This window comes from Hypomesus transpacificus, unplaced genomic scaffold (assembly GCF_021917145.1).
Source record: "Hypomesus transpacificus isolate Combined female unplaced genomic scaffold, fHypTra1 scaffold_265, whole genome shotgun sequence".
NCBI lineage: Eukaryota > Metazoa > Chordata > Actinopteri > Osmeriformes > Osmeridae > Hypomesus > Hypomesus transpacificus.
The window spans coordinates 50,415-68,820 of NW_025813792.1; the positions used below are offsets into that span (position 1 = coordinate 50,415).

Sequence of the window (18,406 nt, forward strand, 5' to 3'; positions counted from 1 at the left end):
TAGTGAATGAAAATATATGTAAAACATTAACAAGTCTTGTGTTCTGGCAAAGTCATGTACACTGATAAAGAGATACACAATGTCAAAGCACTGGCCCCTGGCAGTATCAGATCATGGCACAATGTTTAAGCTGGCAAGGAAGAGGTAGGTTTAATCAACACATGTTGATAGTTGAAAACTGTTTCCAACAGTAAAGATCAAGATGTTAAGATCAGTCCTTTTAGAAAAGACACATTGATTCAAACCATCTCTTCTCAGAGAGGTACCTATGTAGGTTACAGAATTCAAACAAACACAAAAAAACTCCCATAACTAATGTCATCTTCAGTTTTTTTGTACATTGACAAATATTGTGACCCACAGTAGCTGAATAAAACAAATTAAAATCATCTCACATCAATTGGCAAGCTAAAGATCAGAGACGTAGGCATACATTTTTTTTGCCTTGATGCATGTGTGACCGTCCAATGGCACAATTTGTATTCTCTGGTTTCTTCCTGGTTCACCATTATTTGTTCTTGATACCAAATGCTGAATAAGTGTGCAAATTCACATTTGAGGAATTTAGAATAGTTCGAATTATAGTATCGTTTTTCTTTCTTGGCTTTTTTTCCCTTACAGAAACACAGAATCAGCAGAGCAAAGGCTCTGTCTAACTCCTCTCTATGGGTGGATCTTCTCCCTCATTGGCTAGGGGGAAGATTCTTGGTCTGGGGATGACATCCCTCATTGGCTGGGGGGAGATTCTTGTTCTTGGCCATGACATTCTGTTCATGGTGTTTGTCCATCACAGCAACATGGGGGGGGGGGGGGGGGGGGGGGGGGCTCTACTCCATGGCACACCTGCTGTAGGTGACTGCCTCTCTGTCTCTGTCTCGCTGCTTGGCTCTGCTCCTCAGCGTGGCGTGCAGGTAGCCCAGCAGGACGGGCATGATGGCAAACAGGATGAGGCCAGACAGGACGACGATGGCCCAGTCTGGGTACTCCAGAGTCACCTCGGTCGCCTGAGGAGAACAGACAAAGGACACCATCATCTCAATATCACTGATCCAGTGGTTTCATATGATCATAAAACATTGGCTGGATTATGGTTTCCAATTACAATAGTAATGTGTTTAAGATTACGGGGAATTCTCATTATTCAATTATATTAGATGTGCTGCTGTTGACTTTGGGACAGTACAGTACAGTACATTATAGGGAGTGACTTGGCGCAATAAAATAAGAAATTGAGGGAAAACCAAGGTCAAACTTGAGGCCCCAAACTGAGCAGGTCTCTGTACCGTGGTGTGGTTCCAGGCGGTGTAGGTGGGCCGGCTGATGACCATGGTCACGAGGCTGGCAGCCAGAAGGCCCAGCATGGCCAGCAGGCACACATACTTCCACAGGTACTTGTACACCACATGGGGGCGCCAGCCCAGCATCTTCTCAATGTCGTTGAGGAACCTGGAATTCACATACACACACACGAACCACAGAAAATATATTCAAACTGTTGAAGAGGAAACCTCATACAGAAACCCTTTTGTGAATTGTTTCATGCACTTAAAAACTATTCTAAGATTATTAATGGCAAATCTTGTGATATTACTGTTTTCCTTCTTGATAATTTATAGAGGCACTATGCGGGTAGGACATCAATCTTGAGTGCTCACCGATCGGCTCCGTACAGCCAGGAAACACTGAACGTCTCAAACACGACCACAATGATGAGAGGCAGGGTGGCAGAGTAATCGTCTAACATCATGACAAAGTAGTTCCCACAGCGCTGGGTGAAGACGAGGCCAAACAGGAAACCAGTCACGCAGCCGAACACTGAGGAGAAGCGTTAAACACCCAGTTACACAACTACACACACCACACCAAGATAACCAGGCACATAGAACTACTAAAAAGACGTCCAAAAAATCAGAAAACAAATCCAAAACCTATAGTTTGGAGTTGTCTTTTCAAACTTAAGGTCGAGTTGAGCTTTGAACATGCACACACACACATGCCCGTCCACTCGCAGTCACACACACACGTTACCTGTGAGTTTAGTCTTGTTGTTGGAAAGGGTTTTGAAGTTGTCTGTGAGGGGCGCCAGGATGCCCTCCATGGTGCCGAACATGGTGCTGAGGCCCAGGTTGAGCAACATGAGGAAGAACAGGGCCGACCAGAAGGGACTGCCTGGAAACAGAGACATGGCCTCGGTGAACGCTATGAAGGCCAGACCGGTCCCCTGCACACCCTGATGGAGGGAGAGAGAGAGACAGAGAAAGAGTACAGAGAGAGAGACCTTGACACATTGAAATGGGTTGTCAGAGAAGACTGGGGTGCACTGGTTAACAAATCAAGAAGTAAACCAGTGACTCGGGACACAGCTCAGAAAGAGAGTGGGGAGACAAGGGGGTTGGGGAGACAAGGGGTTGGGGAGACAAGGGGGTTGGGGAGACAAGAAAAAAAAGTAACCCTAAAATGGGGCAAAGCCCTTACCGTGCTCATCTCCTTCTCCAGGCTGCAGTCTGAGAGGTTGCCAGGAGCCTGGGCTCCGTGGGCGCTGTACCAACCAGAGTACTCCTCCAGGGACACCATCTCTGGAGCGGACATGTTGAAGCTGGGCCACAGGCTCTCGTCCAACCCGTGCTCAGACAGCCTCCTCACATTCCTAGGTAGAAGAGCAGACAGGAGGTCTGAGTGGACGATGAGTGTGAAGGTCCAAGTTGACTTGTTGTCTAAGATGTAAGGCTGGACGAAATGGCCCAAGATGTTACCGTAATATGATTTTAAAAATTAATTTTCATGATCGGGCCTATATATTTAATAACATGAATGCTCAGTTTACAGTTACTCGTATTCTCCAAAAGGACAGAACTCAAGAAGAAACCAGAAGGTTAATTTGTATGTTTACCATGGCTATCAACCCTACTCCCAACTGGCACAGGTTATAAATAAAGTTGGGTGGGATCATTCAGCTTGTCTTATCACTCATCAGCCAGTCCACTACTTAAACATAGATTACCAGTTATGGTCATAAGCTCCAGTAGGGGTGTTAAATGATTACATGTGACTCGGTGGCACAAGACCCAGACAAAGCGAGAGAGCGATTTGGAAGATATCAAAAACTTGGCCCTTCCTTGTGTAAACACGAACACACCTGGCGACACACTGCAAGGCAAACGTCTTGGCTCGGAACCCCAGCACTGCAAACACCACGAGAGAGGCCAGGACGGAGGTGAGGAAGTTGATGGCGGAGACGGTGAAGGCATCGCGGTGACAGTTGTTGTTCTTGGGGTTGTAGGAGGAGTAGGCGATGACCGAGCCGAAGCCTAGACCCAGGGCAAAAAACACCTGCGTAGCTGCCTGGCGCCACACCTGCACGTCGCCCCAGATCTTCAGCTGCAACGCCGCCACACACACACGTAAGAAGATGATGGTGCTGGGGCAGGTGGGACTCGGAGTCCATCATGTTTAGTAGCCACAATGTCCAAAATGTTATCTGCTTTTTTCAACAGCAGCTGAACTTGAGATGGTAAAGCAGTACTTAGACAGCTTCCTCATACTATACTCTATGCATCACATTGAAAATAGTTCCCTTCCATCTGTTCCCATTACTCTCTCTTTCAGTCAGGTAGAGCAGTAGTGGGTGGCGGTACCTTGGGGTAGAACATGTATTTGATGCCGTCGGTGGCTCCGTCCAATAGCAGCCCTCGGATGAGGAAGCACAGAAGCACCACGTAGGGGAACACAGAGGAGAAGTACATCACCTGGAGAGACAGCAAAACAAGCCCAAGTTAGGCAGCTATGTTAGCCACTGAGTCCATATTAGCCACTAAGGACCTGTGTGATCGGAGTGTGTGGTCATGCTGGGGTACAACTTTTTACGAAGTTTGTCTCTTTATACAGCTTTTATTAATAGGAATTAGGAAATAGGACAGGAGGTCCTAGGCCAATGGCAACTGTTTGAGATGGCCACATGAAGGTCATGTTAAAACACCCCAATTTCTTAAACCTGGTCATTATCTTCATGACTTAGTCAAAACAGGTCTGTGATCCTGCCTCCCACCGACACACTCACCCCACATTCCCAGAGCACAAAACCCCCCACCACGCACGCACACACACCCCCAGACTGGGCCAAGCAGACCCAGAACAGACGGTACCTTTGCGGAGGACTTGATGCCCTTGAACATGCCCAAGCACACAATGGTCCAGGCCCCCAGCAGACAGCAGGTAAGAACTGGGTTGAACTGGCCCGTCTCGTTGATGGAGTCCGTGGTGTCCAGAGCCTTCCGGAACCAGAAGTATGTGGTGGGCGAGCTGGCAGCACACTCCGGCACTGGAGACAGATGAGGAACAGCAGGTTTATACAGGCTGAAGTCCTGTCAGCTTTGTCTAGATGATTCTTCAGCAGCAACCCTCAGGCTTGAAACATAAAACCTAAAACAAGCTTAATATCGGTTCTTATTCAATATATTAATTTCTGTTGAGATATATATTACTCTTTTCTATATAGATTCCCCATTGCCTCGGGCACAGATCAGGTGGCAGGGGTGTAGTAGTAACAGTAGAGGTTCAGTCAGAGATTCACCCAGCAGCAGCCTGGATGTGCAGCGAGGGTTTACCTGTAGTGTTACCCTGCTGAGGACACTGCTCCCAGGGCAGGGGGTACTGGAAGGAGTTCCCCAGGTAGAACAGGCTCCAGCCAATGATCACATTGTAATAAAGAGCTACGAAGAAGCACACCTGAGGGGGAAAGACGGGTTGTAACAGGGTTTAGCTACAGCGCTGAATGTAAACAAATGATGCCAGGCAGGGAAAACTACTAGACACAGTTGGTTCAGGTCTCCAACCTTGGGTTTGTTGTGTTTGAATGGGTGAGCCGTGTTTTTACGACCGTTTTCTCAGGCTGCATAAAAACAACCAATGCCTGATAACAAGGAAACGGAAGTAGCCAATCAGTGGGGCGTGTCCTACTTACCACACAGCTGGAGTAGCCAATCCCTGAGAGTTTGGGTGAGATGTGTTTCCACACCCCGATGCTGCCCTGTCTGATGGACTGGCCGGCCGCCAGCTCTAAGAAGAACAGAGGGATCCCCATGACGACCATGAGCAGCACGTAGAGGAGGAGGAAGGCTCCTGAGAGGCGCAGGGAGATCAGGGGGAGCTGATGATTACACTCATTTGGATTAGCTCAGTGGCTGAGCATTTGACTACAGATCGGAAGTTTGCAGGTTCAAATCCCCCTTCATCCCTCTTACCCTATACTGCTCAGGATATAAACATCTGCAAAATGATACATCCACATAAAATCTATACATATAATGATGGAAACCCAATATGTTGTTCTTTCATGGCAGTTACATTACACATTAATTTCTCATTTAGATGATTGATAAGGATAATATCTAGTTGAGGGTCAACTCACCTCCTCCATTCTGATGGCAGAGGTAGGGGAATCTCCAGACGTTTCCAAGACCAACGCTGAAGCCCACCTGAGCTAGAAAATACTCCATTTTACTGTCCCACCCATCTCTGGCAGGGGGCTCTGTCGAGCTGAGCTCGAAGCTCTCAGCAGAGGGACTGCCAAGTTGGGACTCTGGTAAATCAGACAGGTCACCGTCAGCGGGCAATGCCAGCTTCTCTCTCTCCATCTGTTGGAACGTAAGAATCGAGTGAATCGGTGTAGCCTACATTATATACATCACTCAAATAAAGATGGCAAGGTTAGAGGGGTGGTTGCGTGACTATTTTGACGTTTAATTTCAATTTGGATTGGAAATTGACATTTTTGGAGTAACACTGACTGGCTGTGCTCCACAAAGGAACCGCTTTGTTTGACCAAGTAACGTGTGTACACCCAATTAGTGGTTCAAGCTCAGCTCGTTAGTTAAAAGACCACACTGCCCTGGCTCATAGTGAATACCAGTTATTGTTACCGAAAAGTCATTGTTGCGGTTCCCATCGCATCGTCGTTAGTAGCTAGCTACTAACGACGATGCGATGGGAACACTATATAGTGCCTATCGAGCAATCTAAACTAGCCAACACTGTCTACCTAGTACCCTGTAAGATCCCTTCACACATCTAGCCCAATATATTAGCGTATGTGACACAATTCTAATCCATTTTGATACGATACGACACTCACCAGCAGAGGATTCTATCGCCAGCCACGTGGAGCACAGGGCAGGCTGTAAAGGGGTGTGTGGAGCAAAAGTAAACACACAGGGAAGTCGAAAGTATATTTGTGTTACCCGCCGCTACCTAAAATATAAACATATTTTGCTATGTGAACATCAAGCTCCTCCTTGGATACTATTCATTCATTGAAGCCAAACATCTCCCGACAAAGGCACGCCAGGCGTTTGAGCTCTGGGCACCAACGATGCTATTTCCTCAAAGACTTCAACGACACGCCTGTGCTGTGATCTTTGGTTAACACAACGCAGGTTCTCTATTGGCTACCCATGCTCCGAAATTCTCTTTTTGTTGCGTGCAGAAATGGCAAGGCATCAATTTAAAATGAGATAGGCTAGGCTGAGCTAAATATCTTCTATTGTTCCACTACATGGTAACCGGTTAGGTGACTTTCTAACCAACATTATTTCATTCAGTTTCGTAATATTATATATCAACTTTTATGTGAACTGTTCAACACTACTAAAGTGAAAAACAGTGAACACGCCCAGTTGCCCTTTGCTGGAACGTCAAAAAACACTAAACACGTGGCAAGTTTCTGCCTGCCTATCAGTTGCATATAAACTTTATCGTTCGTGGATTTTAATGGAAAACACTACAAAGGCTGATGCAACAATCTAACGGTCTTACAGATGTTGCAATGGCCAAACCCGTGTCAAAGAATGAAGCAGAATTCTGGCACGAGAGACATGTCTCAAAAAATATAAAAAACATTTTGGGAAAAAGAAAAACACTAGATAATAACGGCGTCAAGAATGAATGAATAAATAAAAATAAGACACGAATGCAAAATATAAAGGTAGCCTACTTCAAACTTGTAGCAATCATTGCCACGTTGAAGTCAAATAATTTATTGTACTGTATGGGCCGATTCATATGTCGGATACAATGGTCGGTGTATCTATATTGTGAGAAAAGGGCAAGCATAGAATAAGTACACATAGCTACCTGATAGCACCAAACCAGACAAGTCCCTCCAGTACTATACTTTTGCTAAACAGTTTTGTCCCACAGGAACACTTGACTCCGCCTTAAAACCCTAGTGCCTTTTATTGAAGTAGAGGCTACCATAGAAACGTAATACTGTCCCATAAATATCATGACAATGGTTTAAATGTCTTACCTTTAATGAATCCCATATATATCAGATGTTACTGAAACAGAAACAGTGTGTGTCAGACTTGTCTGCTTGGATTTGCATTGTTGTCTGTTCTCCACGGATTGATTACTTGCCCTTAATAGAATGTTCAAGTTCTAAGGAGCATAGTATGCCTATTCCTTCTGCTTATGTATTCACCAGTAGACTGACAAAAACATTGAACTATCTTGCCTGTGACATTATAAACTAGCTGACAGCAACCTTGCAATGCCGGTTAATGGCAGGGTGTTGGAGGTCAGGTTATACCAGGGGCATTCTGCAGCAGGTGTATTGTAACATGCTGTTGCTGCTCCATGTAGACAACATAAAGGAGGTAGGGAACTGAAGAAAGGTCGTTTACTGAGCTTCACCAAAAGTCCCTTTCAAAATGACTCAGAGGAGAACTCTGCATGGGGTCCTGGCAACTGATACTGTAATTACAGTACCTGTCCCATTTCGACACAGGGTGTTGGAGAAAGGGTGGCGTTTGTGTACACAAACTGAAACGGTGGTTGTATTTGTTTTCCAAATGTCACTGTGTACTTGGACCTGTTGATGAAACAGTTTGCAGAGGAGTGAAAGGGTTTCTCTGTGTGTGTATTTATGCTGCATCGTTAATGGCTCCCCAAGCAGGGTACTGGTAAACTTTCTGTTTGGGCTGGCAGAGTTGTTTGGGTTACTTGGGGAAATTAAATTACATGTACTTTTGGGAGGATAAAGTAAGCTAAATACCTAGAACACTTACATAGCATATAATGAGACAATAATGTGTATTTTCAAATGTATTTGATAAACTATAACATTTGTCACAAAGCTGTGTGCATATTAGCTAATTTATCAGCTGGAAACACTGGCCTACTATACATTGATATTAATATGTAATAATACTATATAAAAATACATTATGTATACATCCAGCTAGACAAGTACTGTGGGATTCAAGATGTGTTCTTTTTATTGAACATTTGATCCAGATCATTACAATAGTCCTTCAAATTAACATACACAGTCAATGTATTTTGTTCACATACAGTATAACAAACACAGTATAACAAACAAGACACATCCTGAATTTCAAATGTCTTTACGTGGATAACAAGCATTACTTTAATACATTTCCAATATTGATATTTCAATTATAAAAAACTGAAAAACAAGAATAAGACTAAACAAAAAAAACATGTGATCAGTGCCAAAATAATTATCTTTCAGATTCTAATACAGATACACAATTATTTTACATTTAAAATGTAGTTATTATAACATCTTTACAGGGTAAACTTTAAATTATCAGAATGTCTTTGACCTTAATGTTTACAAAAATGACAACAGGCTTCAGACATGTTTTGTAATGTTTCACAGTGTCATGCCAAAACATGACAGCAGGGGGAGTACCAACACCAAGTCTGATTCTACAGACTGGATGTTGATTCATTCTCTTCCATGTCATTTTGGGATGTCTGACTCTGCCAGATGACAATGTCCTGAATGGGTCTGCTACCTTTTGGGGAGTGGGGAGGTCTGCTGCCTCTTCTATGCTGGGTTCAACTGACAGAAGGGAAGAAATAAGGAGAGAGAGACAGAGAGATATAGAGAGAGAGAGAGATAGAGAGAGGGAGAGAGAGAGAGAGAGAGAGAGGGAGAGAGAGGGAGAGAGGGAGAGAGAGAGAGAGAGAGAGAGAGAGAGAGAGAGAGAGAGAGAGAGAGAGAGAGAGAGAGGGAGAGAGAGAGGGAGAGAGAGGGAGAAAGAGAGAGAGAGAGAGAGAGAGAGGGAGAGAGAGGGAGAAAGAGAGAGAGAGAGAGAGAGAGAGAGAGAGAGAGAGAGAGAGAGAGAGAGAGAGAGAGAGAGAGAGAGGGAGAGAGAGGGAGAAAGAGAGAGAGAGGAAAGAGACACAAGAAAAACAGACTAATAAAGAGGAAAGAGAGAGAGAGAAGAGAGAGACATGGAAAGAAAAGGGAGAAAGAGAGGAGAGAGGGAGTGGACGATAGACTGCGAGGAGAGCGAAGAGAAAGACTAGAAAGAGTAAAGAGAGAGGGAGAGATAGAAAGAGAGAGGAGTGCAAGAAGAAGGAGAAGGAGACGAGAGAGAGAAGGGAGAGGAAAAAGAGAGAATGGAAAGAGAAAGAGAGAGAGAGAGAGAGAGAGAGGAGTGCCAGAGTTCACACAGATGTTTCTTGTTAGTGGCCCGTGCAGCAGCCTCCCATTAAGTCGCCCTGTGGTCGGGAGGAGACTTGACTTTTCACAGTTTAAGAAAGTTTGGGATATTTCTTTCATCCCTGATGTCGCTTCAGTTGTTACAGAAGCAGGCATGCCTGCAGTCATGCGTGAAGGAAAAGTCCTTTTCCCCCTTATTAAGAACTTTCAATGCATCTCAGTACAATTCTTTTGGAATGATCAAAACCCAGATCTTCACATATGATAGTGAGATAGGGTGGGGGAAGGGTAAAGCACGGTGCCGGTGTGTCTGGAGTTTGAGCTAGCTGTGAGAGAAAAAAATGGTTTTGATTCCCCACACTTTTCCATGTGTCAAATCCACGGTCGTTAAACAGAGCAATTTTACACACATTTTAAAGTCAGGAGGCCGTACCTCATCTCAGATGTTTGGTTGTTAAGATACTCTAGTCCAAACCTCAAGCCATATCACCCATGACTAGGAAGTCATGTTCTCACACATAACAAGGTCAGCAAAGGCGTTGTGTTTGTCAAACGTTCGGACGAAACCAGGTTGCTACTTAGCTTTGTAACATTCCTTCATTTTGTAACATCGTTCAGTCTCAGCCACTGGCTCTGCGAGGCAGCTGTGTGGACCGATGCTTGTTGCTGTTGGCCCCAGATCAAAGCTTTAACAAGATGACAGGACCTTATTTACCCAGGGTGGCAATGAGGATAATTGTTGCCTTAATGTCACCCTTCATAGATGCAGAAGTGAGACAGTATTCTGTACTGTAGCTGCAGAACATGACAGACTATACATACAAGACTACTGAGGGGCAGACTTGTTTTTCAAAAAAGGTAACAAGAACATATTATCTATCTTGTGCAGTAAGATCATAAGTACGATCTGACACGTTTGCATCAACAAAACATTTGACAAATGATCTCATTTCATTTTGGGCTTTGTGAAATGTCCGTCACAGAATCATTGACACAAAATAAAATTATAATGGACTGGATATAAATAGACACTTTTGTACATATATCTATACAACATACATATAAGCACGGTGATAGTGGTGTGTGTAGGTGTGTGTTTGTGTGTTCACACCTGCCTCTCCTCAAAGAGGATTTGAGCATAGACAGTTCCTGAGCAGGCTGTTTTGTTGTCTGGCAGAGGCTTGACCAACTCCAACTCTGCATAGGTCAAGCTCTCCTCCGCTATCTTTGGCTGTGGTGAAGGGGTGGGGTCGGCGCGGTGTTGGTGGGGGAGAGAGGAAATGGGAGAGGGGGAGGATAGGAGAAGAGTCACATTCACAGCTACACCTACAGTTGTGTGTTTGTCTTTACTACTGAGGTAATACAGAGTGCTTCTAAAGTGCAGTTCATACCGACAAAGAGGTTTCTACTTCTAAAAGTTGTATTTTCTGCAACAAAGACATTCTTCTAAGGCTTTAAACATCAAGGACCAGAATTTAAAAACTCACCAGGACCACTTTTCTGGGCTGGGCCTTTAAGAGTTTGGGTTTCCTTAGTTTGTCTGCAATGGGCACTGAGAACAAGCAGACGCCGATGAAAGCAGAGCAGAGAAGGATGGCTAAAACATTTTTCCGCTGAAGTGAGGAAATCTTCTCCAGTAAAACCCAAATCACACATACAATCTCTATTCTCAATGTTTACATGTCTGTCATCCTAACGTAGTCATGATATCTTCAGTGACAGACTGAGTCACATTCAAACATAAACATTCTGACAAATCAAACATAAAGTGCTTAAAAAAAAAAGTGTAGTCTATTTCTAGTCCTTGTGTGTTTAGATAGATAGAGAGAGAGAGAGACTGTTTACCTTTTGCTGGTATCTCTGGAGGTATCTCCTGCTGTTCCCTGAGCCTCCTCTTCCTGTATCTCCTCTCTTTCTTAGGCAGAGCAGGCGACACAGAAGTCACACTGGTGACGGTCTCCCCCGAACTGGAGAGAGAGACAGAAACAGAGAGAGAGAGTGTGTGTGCATGGGGGGTGGGGGGTGGCGACTACGACAGAATTCAGACATTGATGCATACCAACTTCTAAGAGAGTAAGGTAATGCCGCTGGGTAATGCTCACCTGTTCTGAGGACTCTTGACCAGATGGTAACGGTCTGCCAATTAAAGAACAGCACAACCCTCTTACAGTGTAATGCACATCATGTTTATGTGTCTTTGTGTCTGTGTGTGTGTGTGAGGTAGAGATAAATAGAGAGAGAGCTTGAGAGAGACAGAGGGAAAAAGAGGGAGGGAGAGAGATAGATAGATGGAGAGAAAGAGGGAGGGAGAGGGGGAGAGCAGGACAGGATGGTGTGATGCTGGTTGAAACAAACCTTTTAACCTCTGCTTCCTCTGTATGTACTGGCAGGTCACTGTCACAGTGAACATACACATACACACCAGCCCCACTGAGCAGATCAGGACAGCACACAGGTAGACATCTGGAGAACACACACACACACCAGATACACAAGCACACACACACACACACACACACACACACACACAGTCACGATACGTAGGTAGTTATAAATCATACAGCCCACACAACCTTGAAGTCTCGTATTTTCATTGTTGCTCACTTCTGCAAAAATAGACTTGAAAAGCAGTCTCTCTGCAGAATCCACAGAACATGATGTATTCTGCCATTTATAGTGTTATTGGTAGGATACTTTTACCAAGGACAGCAGAGCAGCACAGTAAAGTACAAAGAGTCTTACCTTGAAACAAACTCCACAGACTCTCCTTGGCCTTTGTGATTGGGAGGACATGCACTGGAGAGAGAGACACAGAGAGAGAGAGAGAGAGACAGAGAGAGAGAGAGAGAGAGAGGGGGGGGGGGGGGGGGAGAGGGGGAGAGAGAGAGAAACGAGAGCGGTCAGACAGCGAGAGAGTGACAGAGAGTGAGAGAGAGAGTGAGAGAGCGAGAGAGAGAGAGAGAGAGAGAGAGAGTGAGAGTCCATTGTCATGACTGGGGCTTGAGCTCCCTGCCTGTCATCCTGATTATACAGCGTGTTATGTTTAAATAAAGCTAATTGTAGGTGCAGCCACGGAGGATGACAGTGCTGAGGTTACTCCCTCCTAATGATCTCTTCCTCTCTCCCTCTCTTCCTTCTCTTTTGCTCCAGTAGCGCTGGCTGACACCCACCCAGACTGGCCTGAAATACACTAAACACAAGCAGCTGACGACAGCCAGGCTAGCCATGCAGGCTACCAGAGCCTCTCCCACTCTAACACACACACACACACACACACACACACAAACACACACACACACACACACACAGACGATACTTAGCCAAATGTCGGGACTGAAAGTAAGCCCAACCGGTGCACTTGGACCAAGTCGATGTCCACTTTGTATGCAGAGCAGGTGACCCCCATTTGATCGTGGCTTTGATGAGGGTGTCCATATCTTCAGAGAGTCCAGTGGATTTACATGGGATTTACTTCTGGAGCACTCTCCTCCCTGGAAGCAGAACCCTCCATGGCTGGACTGCCCATGTGTGACCTACATTCACGTTCCTCACTTCTCAGAGACAATCCTAACTCTGAGATCTGGCGTGGCCAGAGCAGACGATTTTCTTGTGTGTCCAGACTCTACTTCTTGTTGCTATGTTCAGCCTACCCTCATTTTGAGGCTTGTTTGTCAACCATTTCTGTAGCATTCTATCCCTGTGTCCTTCTGAGAATGCGGGATCACTCAGAAATCAAGCGAGCACCATCTCTGTCAAAGATGTTGGAAACAGTTAAAAGACAAGTCTGCTTCGGCTTGAATTATAGCCCTTGAGTACTACATGGCCTCTTCATAGAGTTACACAGTACCAGCTGCACATGCTGGAACAATCACAACGACATACATCTACCACAGAGTACTGTACGTCATAAAAGTGTCTTTATCCTATGATGAAAATGTCATGCATTCATAACTGTGTCTGAAAGACAGCATCCAGTCTTGTGGAAACGTCCAGACACATGCAGCCTTGTTCCTCCGCAGGCTGGTCGAATATCACATCCCTTTTCTTTTCGGGAACCCTCTCATATTGCCCCAGGCAGACCAAAGACTGTACACAAGGCGTCATTGATAGATCTGAGCTAGATTTGATGAATAATTAACTCTTTCCACAAAGAGAAAACGGAGTCAATGAACAAGTTGTTGAATGTGGATTATACTGATGAAAGCAGATATAGAGTAAGAATATCTGAGTGATAACAGCTCCTTCAAAAGCACCAGACATCCACACCAGTCCATTGTTTGTGTTTGTTTGTTTGTTTGTTTGTTTCTTTTTCAGTCTTATTGTCACGGCCACAGCCGTGCCCCCCTATTGTTTTTGGTTTTGCCCTGCCCTAGTGTTTCCCTGTCATTGTCGTCACCTGTCTCGTTCAGTTGTCGTTAGTTTCATTGTGTTCACCTGTGTCTTGTTTGTTTCTGTGTATTTAGGTTCCTGCTTTGTGTCCAGTCTTTGTCTTAGCATTACCCTTTGTCCCTGCGTGTACCCTGTCTGTTTCCCGTTTTGAGAATTAAACCTGTGTTCCTCGCTATGCCTCGGTACTCCCCTGCATTTGGGTCCAACCCCACCTCACGTCGTGACAGAATGCTAAGACCAAGATGGGACCCAGCAGAGAGTTCACCCAACCCTTTCCTAGGGACCCGCCTGGCCTTTGGTGGACCCCGACGCCTGCAGCTCAAGGCCCACCCCAAGTCCTGGTTCCAGCCCCAGCCGGAACCCCGACTCCAGCCTCGGTCCTGCCCTGGGCCCCTGCCTCGATCCTGCCCTGTGCCCCTGCCTCGCCCCGAGGTTGTGCCGCCCAGTGCCAGGCCATCCGAGGACTCCTGGCCGCCTCCTCCTCCGCCCGAGGACTCCTGGCCGCCTCCTCCTCCGCCCGAGGACTCCTGGCCGCCGCCTCCTCCGCCCGAGGACTCCTGGTCGCCGCCTCCTCCGCCCGAGGACTTCTGGCCTCCTCCTCCGCCCGAGGACTTCTGGCTGCTGCCTGCCGCGGTGCCCGCGCTCCCAGGCGCCTCCTCGTCCGCGCTCCCAGGCGCCTCCTCGTCCGCGCTCCCAGGCGCCTCCTCGTCCACGCTCCCAGGTGCCCCCGTGCCCGTGCTCCGGCGTCCGGGCCGCCCCCCGGACCTGCCTCTACCCTCTGCCCTGCCTCCGGGTCGCCCCCCGGACCTGCCCCGACCCTCTGCCCTGCCTCCGGGCCGCCCCCCGGACCTGCCCCGACCCTCTGCCCTGCCTCCAGGTCGTCCCCCGGACCTGCCCTGACCCCCTGCCCTGCCTTGTGGGTCGTCGGGTGACGTCCCTTGAGAGGGGGGTACTGTCACGGCCACAGCCGTGCCCCCCTATTGTTTTTGGTTTTGCCCTGCCCTAGTGTTTCCCTGTCATTGTCGTCACCTGTCTCGTTCAGTTGTCGTTAGTTTCATTGTGTTCACCTGTGTCTTGTTTGTTTCTGTGTATTTAGGTTCCTGCTTTGTGTCCAGTCTTTGTCTTAGCATTACCCTTTGTCACTGCGTGTACCCTGTCTGTTTCCTGTTTTGAGAATTAAACCTGTGTTCCTCGCTATGCCTCGGTACTCCCCTGCATTTGGGTCCAACCCCACCTCACGTCGTGACACTTATACTTCCTTCCTTCCTTATTTCCTTCCTTCATTCACTATCTATTGACTTCCAGCGATCCTCTGTTTCTCCCAGCCAGTGAGCTCAAAACAGGAGGGACTGAGGGAGACCTCAGTTCTAGAACTCTGGGTTCATTCCAGCTTCTCCACCATGGATTCTGCCAGGCCCACAGTGGTTCTATACTTAACCCCTACACCACATCCTGCCCCTGCAGAGGTATCTGCTCTTTAAACACTCCCAACAGCTCCCTGCCCACACACAGGTCACACAAATACCTCTGCACCCTTAACTGGGAGCTTTATTTACGCTAGGGACAGCCCCAGTTGAATACTCAGTTGGTTCTAAACTGTGTGAACTTTTTATCGATGTGTACTTGCATTTAAGGACGAGATTCAGTTTGAGCTGAGCTGAATAGATTCACCTCACTCAGCTTTATGTGTGCTGTAGGTCAACAGCACAAATGTAAACAAGCCATGAGTGTCGCTGTAGTAAGTCTGGAGGTTGCGTCATAACACAGGAATTCCTGTGGTTCGAAAACATCAGGTGACCAGGTGTTTCACATCCACACACACACATATACACACGCACGCACGCACGCACACACACACACACCTACAGTTACACACACGCACGCACACACACACACACACACACACACACACACACACACGCACACAGCTGGCTGTTATTCTTCATCAACCACCTCTGACCTATGAATCAGTCCCTGGGGTCTCCCTCCAGTTCTCTAGTGTTGTTTCTGTAAATACCATCCAACAGTTCTGGAAGTCATGGAAGTCCTACAGTAAATGTAGCATCCGCTTAGTAATAGCTGATCCCAAGATGGACGGAGGACGGTTGTCAGTCCTCTGAACACCTTCAAGGCTCTCCAACGAAACCTCGCGGTTTCCCCATGTCACGTTGTCTCGCTGCGGAGTCTCCATACTTAGCTCAGCGTGTGTACTCGACACATACAGGGAAACTCCACTGTCGGGCCAAAATCAACATGGGGCCGTTTGGAGGAGATGAGAGATGAGGCGGTGCCAGTGTTTTACCCTGGCAGCTCCTGGTCCAGCTGCTCGGCCGAGGGCACTGTCACCGCCTGACAGGAATGCTTCCATGGAAAGTGCGGTTTCAGCTTCTGAAGCTTTAAATTCTGCTCCGGCGGGAAGAAGTAGCTTCTGTGTTTGCTCGGTGTTTACACAGATAAATGTGGTGATGGTGATTGAAATAGACAGTTTTCATGTGCTGAAAATGTATGTTTTTGCTTGAATGTCTCAGGACATGGAACATGGAACAACAGGCTAGAGGAAGCGGACCAGCCCACAAGATGAACAACCTATGACAATACGCCCTGCAAATTGAAACTCTCTAAAAGTTAAAGATGTATTTTGTTTGGCGGATGCTGCAACTTATTTCCATGAACAATCCTTTTCGCTCTAGATATTCCAGAACCACAAACCATTCCTTAATGAAAAACAGGACCTTCCATTACGCATTATTGAATCTTCTGCATGCTGGATGCAGCGTGAATTAGATCATACAGTTGGGGTCCCTTTTACTGGGTTCAGCCAATGCTGCTGTCTTCACATCTCTGCGTCCACTGCTACTGCTACTGCAACTGTCACTGCTACTGCTGCTGCTGCTGCTACTGCTGCTGCTACTGCCGCTGCCACTGCTACTGCTACTGCTACTGCTACTGCTACTGCTACTGCTACTGCTACTGCTACTGCTACTGCTACTGCTACTGCTACTAATACTAATACTGCTATTGCTACTGTTGCTGCTGCTGCTGCCGCAGCACAAAAACCCTTTTTTCCTGTCAGCAAAAGTTCTGCACCTGGAGGAGGTGAGGTCCTGCATCTGGAGGAGGTGAGGTCCTTCATCCAGGTGAGCTGAGGTCCAAACCAGACCGGAGTTGACTTACCTCTGAGCTCCGTGGCGGCCGTGGAGTTGGTGGAGGCCTTCCAGCGGGTGTCGTGCCTCTTGAACTCCTGGACCCGGCACATGTAGAGCCCGCGGTCTTGCTCGGACACGTTGAGGATCACCAGCTCGAAGATCTTGCCCTGCTTGACCACGGTCAGACGCAGCTTGGGCCACGGGAAGCTCTTGGTGTAGTTGCCATAGAAACGGGCCTTGCGCATGTTGACGCGGGCGATCAGCAGCTCCTGGTCCTCGCGGTCGGCGCCGGCGGGGAGGAAGGTCCAGCGGACCACGGGCAGGGAGCTGGCTCGGCGCCGCTGGGAGACCACGCAGGACAGCGTGACGTTGTCACCCTCCTCGGCCACCGTGAAGGGGGCGGGGCTTACCGTGACGTTGATGGCAGAGCAGACATCTGGCGGAGAGGAGGAGATGCAGGCGGGGTCAGGGTGGGTACGTTGGGGTCGTGGGTGTTGAGGTGGGGGTCATATGTATGTACTGCATGATGAGGGTCATATGTAAGGTGGGGGTCACACATGTATGAGGTGGGGGTCATAGAATTTCAAGGCTTTTCTCTGTCCTGCTACTCTGCAGGGAAGGACTGCGTGTCGATTTTTGGCATGTGACCAGCTTGAGTGGGTGAATTCTTGAGGAACAAACTTTATGAGTTAACTTGTTGCAACATCTGTGTTTTCACCCTTGGTTCCTTTTCACAGACAATGAGCCTATTTCTGTCTCAGGAACAGCTTCAACCATCCCAGAATAACATTCCTCAACTCAAGGAGTGGTTGACAAGGGGTGACAGGAAAACGTCACATCGAGTTAAAGTCAAATGTTTTAAAGCAAAACGTTGCCTACACTAAAAGAGGGTGACGCTTTCAAAGCTTTGTTATGTCAGTAAATTTAGATGCTGAAAAACACCCCATAGTCTTACTCCAGTCGATTTTGAACTGTTTGAAGAGTAACACCAACCAAGGGAATTCCCAATTTTTGACCTGCAGTCAAGGGGTTTGTTTTTCTTTCTTTCCATCTATTCATCCCTTTATCCCTCCATCCCTTCATCCCTTCATCAACACACATTCCTCAGCTGTTGACAGTTTGATATCTGCAATTGTACCTTCAAAAACTCTCCTTCACTATACTCTACAGTTTTCAACAGAGTTAAAGAAAGTTCCTTACCTGTAAAGAAGGTTCTAGTCAGGAGAACTGTGACCAGTGAGGAGATCTTCATTTTCCAGACCAGCAGGCTCCATAAACGCCTGGTAAATGTCTCAGAAGAAAGCGAGGAAGCCTTAGGATCTCTCCTCCTCTCCTTTCAGCTCTTCTGTGTAATATGAAACAGGGGTTACTCTGTTTCAGCTTAGAACCACCCACGCCC

The 18,406-nt window shown here is 47.0% G+C and overlaps 2 protein-coding genes across 2 annotated transcripts; both read right to left on the reverse strand.

The window, feature by feature from the left end:
- Nucleotides 1-803: 803 nt before the first annotated feature.
- LOC124462937 (sodium-dependent neutral amino acid transporter B(0)AT2-like) lies at nucleotides 804-7,191 on the reverse strand. The gene is made up of 13 exons (XM_047014653.1): nucleotides 7,129-7,191; nucleotides 6,131-6,173; nucleotides 5,408-5,633; nucleotides 4,961-5,118; nucleotides 4,605-4,725; nucleotides 4,143-4,318; nucleotides 3,636-3,746; nucleotides 3,137-3,378; nucleotides 2,476-2,647; nucleotides 2,029-2,230; nucleotides 1,656-1,815; nucleotides 1,284-1,446; nucleotides 804-1,004 (listed from the first exon to the last, which is right to left on the reverse strand). The coding sequence occupies exons 3-13, from the start codon at nucleotides 5,631-5,633 to the stop codon at nucleotides 828-830; spliced, it is 1,908 nt and encodes a 635-aa protein (XP_046870609.1). The 5' UTR covers nucleotides 6,131-6,173; nucleotides 7,129-7,191; the 3' UTR covers nucleotides 804-827.
- Nucleotides 7,192-9,427: 2,236 nt separating this feature from the next.
- vstm4b (V-set and transmembrane domain containing 4b) lies at nucleotides 9,428-18,370 on the reverse strand. Its single transcript, XM_047014652.1, has 8 exons — nucleotides 18,208-18,370; nucleotides 17,036-17,443; nucleotides 12,215-12,268; nucleotides 11,828-11,935; nucleotides 11,575-11,608; nucleotides 11,318-11,439; nucleotides 10,960-11,024; nucleotides 9,428-10,703 (listed from the first exon to the last, which is right to left on the reverse strand). Exons 1-8 carry the CDS (start codon nucleotides 18,257-18,259, stop codon nucleotides 10,578-10,580), a joined length of 969 nt encoding a protein of 322 aa, XP_046870608.1. The 5' UTR covers nucleotides 18,260-18,370; the 3' UTR covers nucleotides 9,428-10,577.
- Between the last annotated feature and the right edge of the window lie 36 nt (nucleotides 18,371-18,406).